The 14448-nt window shown below is 39.3% G+C and overlaps 1 protein-coding gene across 1 annotated transcript; it reads left to right on the forward strand.

Annotated features, from left to right (window-relative positions):
• Positions 1-713: 713 nt before the first annotated feature.
• Positions 714-12850, forward strand: LOC135473097 (wings apart-like protein homolog). The gene is made up of 17 exons (XM_064752914.1): positions 714-808; positions 2460-4126; positions 4770-4847; positions 5174-5341; positions 5584-5720; positions 6111-6222; positions 6557-6814; positions 7166-7277; positions 7731-7837; positions 8101-8177; positions 9249-9400; positions 9677-9792; positions 10083-10217; positions 10374-10623; positions 10749-10837; positions 11636-11731; positions 12244-12850. The coding sequence occupies exons 2-17, from the start codon at positions 2486-2488 to the stop codon at positions 12307-12309; spliced, it is 3594 nt and encodes a 1197-aa protein (XP_064608984.1). The 5' UTR covers positions 714-808; positions 2460-2485; the 3' UTR covers positions 12310-12850.
• The last annotated feature ends 1598 nt before the right edge of the window (positions 12851-14448 follow it).

Here is a 14448-nt window from a genome sequence, read left to right on the forward strand (position 1 = left end):
AGTGCAACGACTGGGTTGACCCGTATCAGTCTAATGGCTCGGGCGGGGCTGCTTACTTCCCTTCTGTAAGTCGTTTCAGTGAAGCAGCACTAGATAAACGAGCGGTGAAAATCCATCCTACAAGGAGGCATATTACATGCATTCTAAGAATTCCTTCGTCGTACATATGACTGAAAAAATGTTAAGTACGATGTTAAACCCCAAGCACTCACTCACACACTTTGAGGCTGAAACGTCGCTATTGCAACGGAAACAAATCTGATCTTAGAATTCACAATCCCTGTCACCAATAAGACCAAGTAGTTTTTTTTATTAGTAGTTACGTCTTTACTAGTTGCGTAAATGACCCAAGAATGTATATTGCATGTAGTGTCTATTTTCGTGCGTTTAAAACTCAGCGGCAATGTTTTTGCTCTTACAGGTAAAGGGGGATAATGCTCAGAAGCTAGTTGATATGGTCGCACGAGTATTTCCCCCTGAAACCGCTTTTTTCAACAAACGATATTTTCAGCCAAATAACACATTGCATTCGCTGTTTAATGTAAAATTTTATAAAACGTTATCGAAACGGAACGCGTTCTTCTGTCAAAACAATTACTTTGTGCATAATTCTACGTCAACGGGAATACAGAGTTACGATAATGTGGCTAGGAATAATATTCTTGATCTGTTCGTTTGCAACTTCTGCGCATGCTCAGAATTGAGCAGAGCAAATTTCGAGTTCCTGAAAATGGAACAGGGTGTGAAGATTTGATATTATTCCTATCTTTTATACCAAATCTACCGTTTCTTTTTTTCTTGTTGTAAGGTAAGTAATCAGGTTGATATCGTAGGCTTTCACCCACGGTTGCATAGATCGTTTCGTGGTTTATCTCTCCGGGGAAATGCAGTTAATGGGCGATATCCTTTATGTGAAGGGAACGCCGACCAGAGGACTCGAATAAGAAAACATGCCGAAAAAACAGTATGATCATTTATATTTGATTTGTCCACCTATATTAGATTACTGAGAACTATGCCTCTTACAAAGATGACGAAGTGAGCGTTGTGTATACAGCAGGTATAAGTTGTTGTTTTAGAGAAATTTGTAATAGTATATGATGCTAAAACACCCTTGTTCGTGATGTGATCTCCGTGTTTTGACTAGCTCTGAGTGTGTCACGTCAGAATTATGAAAGCGCATTATCAAATCGTATGGCAGCACCTTGTATACCAGCTGACCATCAGCTAAAGTGAACCATCATTTACCGTGTTTGAAGATATGTTAACCATTATGACAATAATAAATGGCTGCTAAGGAACTTAGCTAAACAGATTTACCTTATATTCACCCATCATCAGTTCTAGATCTTGTTCTTCAGTTTAGGAAATTGTTGACTTTGTATACTGTAACAGTTGGGAGAGCACAAGAGGAGATAACGCCAAAAAGAAGGTGAAAAATAATGTTTCCTCGGAGATAAAAAAGACTTTGAAGTTAGAATGCACAACATTATAGGACATGAAAAATCGGGTTCAGGATGTTCGTCCATGCTGGATTGAGTAGGAGGTAGAACTTCTAGTATGTCAGTTGTCATGCCATTTTGTACAATTCAGATTCAAATTCAAGTGAAGATGGAACAAATGCTTTATATGTTTTGTAGTGTGCAACAAACCACACTGTTTGAACGTGACATATTTTCATTGGACTAGAAATTAAAATGTTTTAATGAATTGACACCATAGAACGCTGCTTTAGCCTTGAATGAATATTACTGACTACAGCAGAACAATACTGCAACATTGGAAGTGAGAGTTGTCTGCTGAAGACCTGTCCTTCGCATGGAATTGTAGCGATTAATCAAGCCCTATTTACCATAGGACTTCAGAGCTCTGTTAAATGTTTCTTTGTAATATGACTTTCACATCAACCCAAATTTGTCTTGGCAAGGAAAAGAAAAGCTTGAGAGCAAAAAATCTGCATCATATGTTCTGTCTAAAAAGAAAGCTAGCATTGTTTTCCAGTCTTAGCCTTAGTTCTAGTCCTATTTTGAAAAGTTGAGAATTGAACAATGACTATGTGACCCAAGTGTGTTGTATTTTGGTATTTATACATGTAGGATTACCTGTCACCCTTGTCTGGCTGAAAATATTATGATATGATGATCAATCATATATAAGTGAAATGATGTAATTTAAACGATTAACTTGCAGTAACTGCTATGAGAACTGTTTGAGAAACAAAATTCTTCATACAGTGTACAAAGGTGAAATCCAGTGTGTTTTTGTATTTTATGAAGGGACGTGACCTCAAAATTCAGACGGATAATGTAATATTATTTATATATTTGTCTTGTGCTCATTCCAATTATCTGACCATGATTATTTCAGTAAGCAGCTCTTCGAATACTCCTTGATATCGTTCAGTTTTTGTTGGGTGACTGTCCACATGATAGTGACATAGTGACATGCCTGTATTGCAGGGTTTGCCAGTGGTAGAGGTATTTGAATGGGTACAGAGTGTGACAGGATGCCGCGCCATGTGACCAGAACCTATGCCAAGGTGAAGGAATCGACCAGCAGTAGAGCATTTGATGAGATCTTCAGCGACAAAATCAACAAGCCTACAGCCGCAAGGGCAACTATTCACAAATGGGGCAAAACGTCCTTCACCTCTGTGCGAGGATCAAGAGAGACAGCGTTTGATCTGAAGAGGCGCAGAGTGGAACAGAAGCGTGCAAACCAAGATCCGTTCACGTTCGAGTTAGACGATGGCCCCTCCTCTCCCAGGAAGCGGAGGACTCAAGGTTCAGGTGTGAATACTGTCCTTACTCCTGCTGTAGCTCGCCAAGTACTCAAGGAGTACAAGGCAGTCAGTAGCAATGAATCTCCAATCAAAACAGAAACTTTAGATGATGATGATGATGATGATGATGAGATAAGTCTGATAAAAAAGCCTGTGAAAACGTACACAAGACAGCCGCTTAGCAAACCACTTCCTGTTGCCAAAACTGTAGATAAACCATGTGAGAACAGCGAGCCTGATGGCTCTGAAGGTGGTGCGGTTAAGAGTGAGGGGAAAGTGGACTCCCAGCGATCCTCCCAGTCTTCAGCAATCACCATACATTCCAGTTCCTCGTCTCAGAATGTAACTGAGAAAAATACTGACAATACATCAGATATCTCTGATGATGATTTTGTTACTTTCAAACCACAGGCATTAAAAACATACTCATCAGCAAAGCAAGCTGTTGAACCACCCAACGTTAAAAATCCTACTGTTAAAGATGAAGAGAAAACAGAGTTTGATAAAGAGTCTTCTGTACCTTCTTGGGAACAGCGCAATAAATACCAAGCTAAAATGGTGTACAGAAGCCCCAGTAAAACCCCACAGAACCCCAGCCGCCAGGAAACACTGACCATTATCCGCGTGTCCCCCCCTTCCTGGTTCAAGAAAAGCACACCTGATCTGCAAAAACCTGAACAATCCGACTCAGATACAGACGGGAATAGCAAAACTTCAGTATCAAAATTAACGTATGAATCTCAGACATTTAAGAAAGTTCAGCCTCCAAAGGATTCCGACTCTTTTGACTTTGTATCAGATAGTGGAAATCAGCTGTCGGCTCTCCCCGGCAGGAGTGCAAGGCGCCCAAAGAGAAAGTTTTTCAAATCTCGAAAGGGTGAGATCTCATCAGAGGATAATGAAAGTGAAAGTGTTAACTCGGGCGAGAACAAAAATATGGACTACGTGCCAAGCCAGGCTGAGGCCAGGCTGGTGGCTGAAATCTTTGGGGACGACCAGTCAGAGGGGCCAAATAGCAACAAGTCTGGAGAGACCGGTGAGTCAGAGGTGAATGACTCTGAGCCAGAGATGCCTAAACTCTCCCCTGCCCCTCAGCTGTCAGAGGCTGAGCCTGTCCAGGAGATGGATCAGGGGACTCCAGAAACCACAATGACCACCAATGGGAACGATGATAATCCAGAGCCACCAGTTCTCAAAACATACACACGCAAAAGGGAAAAACCAGCTAGATATGAATCTAAGGAACCAAAGAAAATTTTCAAGAGTAAAAACCAAGCCAAGACTGATAAAAGAAGGGAGATGGAGGAGAATCTGCAGAAAAAAATATTTACAAGTCCAAAGAAGGTATGGGTCATTTCAAGCCTGTGTTAATTGTATCTGTATCATATGTGCTTGATTTTTTTTAGTCTTTTGATTTTGAGATAATTCTGTTTTTTTTTAATCCCCGAATAATCAATGATAAAATGCAAAGCAGGAAGCAGCAAAGACTGATATCAAATTAATTTGTCAGTGGAATACACAAAGCTTGTTATGGGTAAGTCTTTAAATTGAAAGGTCAGACAGTGACCTCAACATGGGTAAAGTCTACTGTTAATAAAAATAAAAGAAAAAGAAAGAAAGGTTTCTGTATCACATTACATGTAAATTAAACCAAAGCATGGAAGCATAGACTGGGGTACATTTTGATTAACATCTATCACACAAACAATTCTTTACTGTGAGGGTAAATATAACGTTACAGTGATAACAGTGATGTCCACACTCATTCACACAGTCTTTTGTATGAGGTCATGTCAGGGATTTTTACTGCATTATCCATAGTTTAGTTAAATGTATACTTAATACATTGTGCTTCCATGACTTTGGACATGTTGAAATTCCATTGAAGCACAGGAAACTATGTCCTGATGGCCTGTTAGCCCACCACCATGATGGCTTTGATGCCCATAACACCTTATTTACATGTTGTTTATGTCCTGTTTGACAGTCACCTAGCAAGGCGTTGTACAATCCTCGCACGTGGAAAGTGGAGGACGAGGAGGAGCCTCAGAAAGCCCAGTCAAAGGTAAGCAGATGGAGGGCTGTTCCATGTACCTGAGCAGATGACAGCACATACTCTGGCACACCTGGGTCACAGTTTTCACCTACCATGTCTTGTCAGTTTTCTGGGAAACTAGAAATGTTAATACGTGTAAAGTTCCACATTATTTCTTATTATTATTGTTTCTTCGTGATAGGTTACTGAAATATAATGTCTGTAAGTTGTGACAAGACGGACATCTGAGAGACCCTACGAGTAGAGTGGTTATGAATTCTCCTCAAGCTGTATTAAATGACATTTTGTTGTTTTACCCACAAGATTTGTATCTCAGTTTTTCATTATGTTTATAGCCTATTGTGGTCAAGAAGAAGCCAGTTGTTAAGTCAGCGTTTGATGATGATTTTGATGACGACGGAGTGGTTGAAGAAAAGCCTAAGCTGTTGAGGACAATGGTGTGGCCAAAGCAGGCTGGGGAGGAAGGCTTCACATCATTGCATGTCAACAGAGAACACAAAGAGGTACCTGATACATGACTGAAAGCAAACTTCATCTTTGCATGTACTTTGTATATTTTCTGATATATCCATCCACTAGTTATATTTCACTTCATTGAACAGCCATCCCAGAAATCTTCAGCCTTTAACTTTTCTACAGCAGAAATGTGGTAAATATGACATAAACTATGTTGACATCAAAATTCTTGTTTTGAATCTAACATATATGGCTCTGTGTTTCTTTTATTCTGGTGTTTTGTTTTCAGTTGTTTACCGTTGTGAAAAATGTAAAGCAGGCTCATGAGTGTCAGGAGATCGGAGAAACGCAGGAATTCATGGATGACATTGAGTACTTACTTGTCGGCCTGCTTGATACGGAACCTACGTCTGTGCGATGTCTTAGGTATTTACACAGCCTGCCTGTTAGTCTCTTCACAAGAAGAATCAACTTATTTTCATCTCCAAGAATGATGGAAACTTTAACTTTTTAAACGCTGAGAATTAAATGCAAATTTAATGTTTTGACTTTGTACGTCACCCATTTTGAAAATGGAAGTAGTTTTTCCAGTAAATCTTAATGACAATTACGTTTTAGTTCATAAATTCTCAGTTGTCATATTTAAAGAGAATAATTTACATGTAGATAGAAGTCATACTCTAATTGCATAAGAGAAGGTTGTGTTCATGTATTTTTAGCAGTACAGAATAATACGGACTAAAGTTTATGCAATAAGATGCTTATATTTTCCTTGGAAGAAAATGTTGTTGACTATTTGTCATGTTTGTTTTGCAGTTGTTTAAGTTTGGCCACAAAGTGCACAATGGCATCTTTCAGGATGCATTTACGAGCTCATGGTGTAGTGGCTAAGGTTTTCAGTGCCTTACATGATGCTTACACTCATGCGGTAAGGTTTTTTACACTCGTGTAAGTCTTCCCTGGATTTTATTCACTGTAAAGAAACTGTAAAATGATCATAAAGACTATATTTGGAAACTGCTTGAAATGGACTTACAGACGATGTGTTCTTCATTTAAGGGTGGTCTACCCCTTGAATATCGGTTATGTCATTAACAAAACTTTTGAAAAATGTACTTACACTGCGGTACTACAACAGATGAAAGTTTTGTCGTACCTATCAGCGGACCGCTTATTAAGGTTATTGTTTGATACTATATGGATGTTAGTTTGCATTGAGCACTTGCCTGTATGTTTTAGTGGTATTTTCTCCTGTGTTGCAGAGTTTGTCGCTGTGTACTGCTGCCATGATGTTTATGTTAAGTCGAGACCGGTTGAACATGGACCTGGATCGACCAAGTCTGGACCTGTTGTTAAAACTGCTGGGGGTGGAGCAACAGGAAGACGAGGGAACCACGCCTTCAAAACTCTCCTCTGGGGCCGCTAAGGATCTCAAACGCACTAAGGACCGCATCCAGGAGCTGATACACAACATGCAGAAGGAAGGTGGAATCAAGAGATTTGACCTAGAAACTGTATCTGTAAGTCGGATATTGTATCAAGAAACAATTGCGTGAGGAATGTACTTCTGTCTTTGCTAGAAAGAATTGTTTTTATCTTAAGTTGACTTCATACGTACAAGTGACAATACATCAAAGCCAAATTTTCCCAAATTTTAGATGAAGCTACACTTTCAAAAGCAAGTAACCTCCCCCCTCCCCTTGTTTTTTTTTTTTCATAAATTTATAATTTACCGATTCATTGTGGTAGAACACAATCCAGCGATGGCACAACAACTCATTTACCTGGTCTGTTACTGAGACTGGTAGCAGATACCACCTGATACAGTATTGTGATGCCAACTTGTGATTGATTGCACTGGTATGTTACAGACGGGTAATTTAGCCATGGAGTCCTTACTTAGTCTGACGTCCAGGCGAGCAGGAGAAGTGTTCAAGGAGGAGTTAAGAATACTAGGTGCTTTAGACCACATTGTAGACACAGGTTAGTTGCGAGCTGAATACAGAACATATTTTAAGAAAGATATTTTATTGTGTTCCACCCAAAGTGAAGCATTTTTCAAGTTGCACATTTTGCTGGATTCTAATTGAATCCGCCTTACAAAGCCACTGAAGAGTTTTTATGTGAAGGTTGATTACTTTCTGAAAGTGCATGTTTACATACCAAACTCTAGGTAAATAGAGTAAATTTAAAAGAGAAAAGGATAACGAAGTATGGACTAGAAAGTGTACATTAAGGAAATTTTATAATTTCATATTTTTTGTCTAATGTATTTTAACAGATTTTGACATCTTGGGTATAATTCTTTCATGGAAGATACTGGTGGTTCAGTATTTCTTATTTTGTTATGAGCTAACTGTGATAGGACAAGTAAGAATTCATTCAGTGCATGAAATCTGAATCCCATATAAAATCTTCTAAATCCTGGTTTTACAGTCTGTCACTGTACTAAGATGATGGAGACCAGTATTGAGGAAGAGTTGACGGATGTGAGCGTGGAGTATTTCCGCAAGGTGGAGCGTTGCCTGACAGTTTTGGAGCAGGTAGGAAATTAAAGCATATCTAATAAATGTTAATGGTCAGTTTTGTTTTGTGAAACACTTTCATTGAACACAAAGCAACAGATGTTTCGTGTTTCAGTATGGCTGTAGTTGAGCATTTATAATTGAGCATATAAGAACCAGTGACACATCTATACAGAAAACTCCCTGTTATGAAGGGGCTGGAAAGCTAATTTCAAAAAATACTTGATATGATAGATTTAATGTGATTATTTATTAATTTTTTGCTCTTGTTTTCATTTCAGGTTACTTACTGTAACAGAGACAATCAAGATCACTTAATCTCCTACAAAAACTCGGCTCTTATATCTGCTATTTGTCGGTAAGTTTTGCAAAGCTTTTCAGGTCTTGTGTGAAGGCATATTATCATACAGACTGTATGGAAGATAACCCACCCCATGGTTACAGAAAGGCTGCAGATATAGGCCCAATCGTTCAGAAGTGGCCACACTCGGCAGCCAGTGCAGTTGTTTGATGTCCGAGTGTAACAGCAGGAGATTTAGTTCATATTTAATATACTGTTACACAATTATTTTTTAGCCAAGTACAAAAATGAAGACTTGGCTTAAAGGTAAACTTGGTATTAAATCTTTAAGCAGGTTTGAACGACCAAGCCCTGGTTATTGATGTTGGCAGCAACATCATGCTGAATTAGTCACCTAATGTCAACAAACTTGATCGATGCATTGAACCCGTGCTGGCTAAATGTGGGACCGGCCCTGATAGCACAGTTGGTAGAGTGTCTGCTTCGGGAGCGGTAGATCCAGGGTCAATACTGGGTCGAGTCACACTGGGTCGAGGCAGCTTACTTGCCTTCGGAAAGGCGTCTCAGTGAAGCAGCACTAAATAAAAGAGCGGTGGAAATCCATCCTGCAACAAGGAGGCACATTACACTCTATGGATTCCTTCGTCATCATATGACTGAAAATTTGTTAAGTATGAAATTAAACCACAAGTGCTCACTCACTCACTCACTAAATGTAGGAGATGTTGATTGCACCGGGGGTGTCATTTTGATAATGTGCAGAAAGGATCATTTGTAAACATACACAGTGGTAACAACAGATCGATCTCAGGTTTGACAACAAATGAAATTTTCTGATTTGTTCTTTGTGATTACATTTATATATATATATATATCTGTTTTAAATGGGAACCAGAGATTTTACAACTGATTTTGGTGAAGACGAGTCATTAGAGTGAAGTTTAGTGACAACAACAACAACAAACATTATGGATTTCAGTGATAACTATAAGCGCAACTGTTTACAGCAGTAACAGCAAAGATTATATTTTAGTACAGATATAACAGTACCTCGCTCAGGAGTCCAACTCATGCTGGCTATCCTCTCTAGTTGTAAGTTTTGTCAACAACTCTGCTGATTGGTTGCAGGGCTCTATCAGTGTGTGAACAGAGTGTCAGTCAGTACCCGGTTAATGTGGATACAGAAACCCTCAAAATTGACAAGACTTCTATAGGCTGGGCCATCCACAGCTGTATGATGTCCGTTCTCAAAGTGCTACTCAACCTCACTCATGAAAATGGTAAGAATGTACTTCACTGGATAACCCAAAATTACAAGGATAATATGAATTGCAAAAAGCCTGATATACAAGTCCTATTTACAGTGTATTTACAAATTTTTATTGTTTTTTCTATAATCGGGAAATTGAATGTAATAAAACGTTCCTCAAAACACAGTTTTAAGATCTAAAGAACCCCAGATATATAGCAAAATTTACAACTTAGTCATGAATGAAATTTGAGGTCATATTCATTGTTTTTGTCTCAAAATCCTCTGATGTTCTATCCTTTTACAGAATTTGGCTGTACAATGATTGGTGAACAAGAGAATTTCCTGAATGTGACCTTGTTGTGTACATTAAAGTCCCCACAGTTTGTGCCTCCTGACACTCGATTTGACCTCTTAGTTTTGGTGAGTACACATGCAAGATGACAGGTAATGAGAGCTGCTACAGGACATTCATGTACGAATTCAACTAGGGAATTGAAAGTTGGTGAAAAATATAAAGTTGGGTTGTATTGAGTATACAGTGAACTGATTGATATTTCATTTAGTTGTTTTGTAGTTTTTCCACCAGTCTGATGTATGAAGAATGTTTAGACCTTTTGGTTAATTGGAATTTTTTGTATTGTTCACACCTTTTATACCATTATGAACATTACTTGGTTTTATACCTCGCCATTTCTCACCTATCACAACAGTCCCTAGGTACCATGATCAACTTGGTGGAACACTGTGATATCAACCGGCGAAGATTCATCAATGCAAGCACCATTACATCGTTTGAGCAACCGTGTCCTACCAAACAAGTCAGCTCCTTGGAAGGTATCATAGGGGTGAGTCTGACAGGCTAGCTAAGCAGCTCTTCTTCTTGTCATTTCTGTCACTCAAGTTATCTCTAAAAGCTGAGGCTTAAACATAAACCTGAAATCAAGATAACAGTGAAAATCAATTGTAAAATCAATCAATGAATGAGGTAGTTGTTGTTGTAGTTGTTCCGTCTGAGAGAGGAAGCAGCACGTCGTGCAGAAGTGGAGGCGATGTCGCCAGATGGAAAGGGGAAATCTGTTGAGGAGGGAGAGGATGCTAACCAGAGTGGGTCATGGCAGGAGTCCCAGTCTGGGCTAGAGTGGGTGGTGAACCCTAATCGGAGCAAGCCCGACCCTCAGAAGGAGGTGGAAGAGTTACGGCATCAGAAAGATCAGCAGAAGGAGCAGGATGATGAAGAGTATTTTACTAAAGGTACTGCTTTACCACCTTCTAAACTATGCTCGCATTATTTAAACGTATCTCACAGACAAACTGCAGTTTTTGTAAAATTACATTACATGGTTATAAACATGTTGTATTTTCTGTTTGGTTGTCAGCATTGCACAAGGCAGGGAGGCACATGGAGGACAGTATTGTGGCAGCTTACATTGCACTCCTCCTTGGTTGTGTCATACAGGACAACCAGGTACAGTCTACAATATTACTACTCTTTCTTTATGTGAACATGTGACATATATACAGATACTTTTCTTACCCAAACTTTTGATGTGATTACCAAATGATTTTCTAACTGAATGTGATGTGAGCAATACAGAGATTGTTAAAATGGAAATAGTCTGAGTCTAAGTGACTTGCTAATATTTTGCACCTTCCATTAATTGAATTGGTTCTGTATACTCCTTGCACAGGGAATTGTTAGTCTGGGAACTCACTGTGAAAGTGGAATACAGGCAGCTGTGCTATATACTGCAGTTACTGGTACTGAAATAGCATTGAAATAAAAGTTTTATCAGGTTAATGACTGCAGTTACCGGTACTGAAATAGCACTGAAATAAAAGTTTTATCAAGTTAATGACTGCAGTTACCGGTACTGAAATAGTACTGAAATAAAACGTCATATCAGGTTAATGACTGCTGCTACAGGTACTGAAATAGCGCTGAAATAAAATGTCATATCAGATTAACGACTGCAGTTACTGGTACTGAAATAGCACTGAAATAAAAAGTTACATCAGATTAATGACTGCAGTTACCGGTGCTGAAATAGCACTGAAATAAGTTACATCAGGTTAATGGCTGCAGTTACCGGTGTTGAAATAGCACTGAAATAAAATGTCATCAGGTTAATGACTGCAGTTACTGGTGTTGAAATAGCACTGAAATAAAAAGGTATATGTGGTTAATGTGAACGTAAATTCATAGAGAAAGAAAGTTAGTGGTATATAACCAACTGTCATGTATGTGTGTTTTTCATATTCACAGGAATTTGTACAAATGGTTAAGGAATACTTTGAAGATGGAGAGTTCATGCCCATGATTAAAATTCTCAAAAAGTTTTTGGGTTTCATGAATTTAACGGTGAGTGAAATTCAGATGACAGTAATTATTGTCCTTACTGAGCTTCTATAAAGTGAGAGCATCAAACATGGCATAATAGTATTATAAATGGTTAATAATGTCCATATATGTTTAGATCAGTTTAGATCAGTGAACTATTGTGAAACTGTACAATAGTTCATGTTGACATTGTTCTTGAATAGCCCCACAAGAATGAATAGCCCCTCTTGTGGAAGGTGATTTATCCTTTTGTCTTTGCTGGCTTTGGCTGTATTTAACCACTAGCCGTGCTGTAGGAATTCATCGTTTTCTTCATCTCAGAATGTACACTTACACAAATAACCTGACTAACATGGTAGATGTTAAACCACCTTTTCTACAGCATATAGTAACAGTGAAAAATTAAAAATGTTTCAAGAAGTGTTCCTTTAAGGTGGTATAGATACTGTGTTACAGTGAAAACTGTGGGATACGGCGATCCTATTTCTGTGACTCACATGTGGTTATCTGCCCTTGCTGTTTTTTCTCTGCAGACCGCCATCACAACATCGGGAGGAAAGTCTATAGCACGGGTGATCGAGATCCTAGAGTCCTGTTGACCATGTGACCAGAGGTAACCACTGTTCTGACCAGGTGCTAACTCTGTGAGTTAGTTGTGTGCAATAAGTGAGCAGATCCTGAAGTGACTGAGCTTTTAGCAGTTAAGTCTGCCTCTACCTGGCTGGTCACATCGAACGGGTGAGGTCATTTTCACTGGCTACGCACCTGGTGTAACACATAGCCTTGTGTCTGGAAAGGCACTGTACCATGCTGGTTTATGTGGCTGTTAGTGAAGTCTGACCTCATGGCAGCTCACTTTCTGTGAACGTTTGAGGGGACATGGACGGTTTTATGCTGGAGTATAGGAAGAACGCCATTTTCCTACCGCAGACTGTCTGGTGCAGCTAGCTATATGGTGAGCACAAGTGTATGTTATGACAGAATGAATCGCCCAGACTGAAGAGTACTGGGTATCAAGCCTTGGTTAGCCTTAGCCTTTTGTCACCTGTCAAGATTTGACAGGGAAAACTCCTCCTGGCAGCCTGACATGGGTCATCTTATTCTGTTGCGCCTAATTGGCAAACTTTCTGAGTTACGTTGACGGGTTGGGGGTGGGGGGAGGTGGGGGTGAATTACCCAGACAGTACTTCCCCAAGGGGAACAATCCTGGGCAGGACTGTCTTGAGGAGAACATACCTGGGTAGGATCATGTGCTATCCACCATGACAGATCCACCTTCTGAACTTTGGCCCACTCATCTGAGCATGTGTTAACCTGAACACCTACATGTATCTTGAGTTTTGTAGCAAACCTGCAGTGATATCCTTGTTAAAAGCTATTGTTGTCATATATTACTTTCCATTTCTTGTTACTCTTTCTCCACCGTTTGCTACCTGATCTCTGGAAATTATTGGAATGCAGATACAGTGAACATGCATGCTCTTGTTCTGACAGCAAGAAGAAACTGTTTTATGTTAGGGTTAATTGAATGCCTCTTTCCCTCCGAAAACAGAAAATTGCAAATACTGGTTTGTGGCTTTGGACACTATTATTTTTGAAATGATGAAATTTATTTGGATGTACAGGTCACTGAAAAAACTTAGCATGTGTACATTTGCCTTGTTTCTCAAAATTGATATCAGAGAAGCAGTGAAGTTGTCCCATACATCTGACAGTGAACAGTGCTCCATTCATGTTCTTGTTTTTTCAAGCTGCCCACTTGCGTGTACAATCTGTTTGATTGGCAAGCTGCTTCACTATGTTTATTAGTTAGCCAGTCAGAAGCATGCTAACTTGCATGCTAACTTGTTGGAGTCTCCATGAAGCACTGATGTAAATTATAAGGACATTCAGACTATAAATAACGTGTGTAAAAGCTGCTAGAGGACAGTGGTCACTGTTTCTGTCATAGGTTAATGTCAAAGTGATGTTGGAAATTAGTTGTTATTCTTTTTCATGTCTTGCTGGGTCTTATAGGAACAAACATTTGGTTATGTTATGTTTGTTTTACAATTATTTCACAAAATAATCTTAAATGAGATCTCTCATCAGTGCCAGGAGCACCTGAAATTGTTACATGAATATGGTGATGGGAAGAATGTTCCAGGTGTTCTGCATGGTGGAAAAACACCTCTTGCATTGAAAAAACCAATATTATTAAGATTTTAGAAAAATGCAAATCATGCTCTTGTGTTTGATTTTCAGAGAATTTAAGATAGCCAACATTTAATGTGTTGCAGTTATCATATACCAAGGCTGAAAGACCTGTTGAACAATATCAGGTGTAAATTAAGCCTGAAATTTCATGTGTGGTTTGGAATCTGAGATTGGGATAGGGATACTTGTGACTGATCATGGGTATGTGTGGTTTGGAATCTGAGATTGGGATAGGGATACTTGTGACTGATCATGGGTATGTGTGGTTTGGAATCTGAGATTGGGATAGGGATACTTGTGACTGATCATGGGTATGTGTGGTTTGGAATCTGAGATGGGGATAGGGATACTTGTGACTGATCATGGGTATGTGTGGTTTGGAATCTGAGATTGGGATAGGGATACTTGTGACTGATCATGGGTATGTGTGGTTTGGAATCTGAGATTGGGATAGGGATACTTGTGACTGATCATGGGTATGCGTGGTTTGGAATAGGAGACTTCACTAGAGGAACACATGGCAGATGCAGAGAGCACAACAA

This window comes from Liolophura sinensis, chromosome 1 (genome assembly GCF_032854445.1).
Source record: "Liolophura sinensis isolate JHLJ2023 chromosome 1, CUHK_Ljap_v2, whole genome shotgun sequence".
Taxonomy (NCBI): domain Eukaryota; kingdom Metazoa; phylum Mollusca; class Polyplacophora; order Chitonida; family Chitonidae; genus Liolophura; species Liolophura sinensis.

Excerpts from the sequence above, each read along its gene's own strand:
- LOC135473097 (XM_064752914.1), top strand. The coding sequence starts at position 2,486 with ATGGGTACAGAGTGTGACAGGATGCCGCGCCATGTGACCAGAACCTAT. Across the intron at positions 7,838-8,100 it reads GCCTGACAGTTTTGGAGCAG|GTTACTTACTGTAACAGAGA; the intron begins GTAGGAAATTAA and ends TTTTCATTTCAG. Across the intron at positions 10,624-10,748 it reads TGAAGAGTATTTTACTAAAG|CATTGCACAAGGCAGGGAGG; the intron begins GTACTGCTTTAC and ends TTTGGTTGTCAG.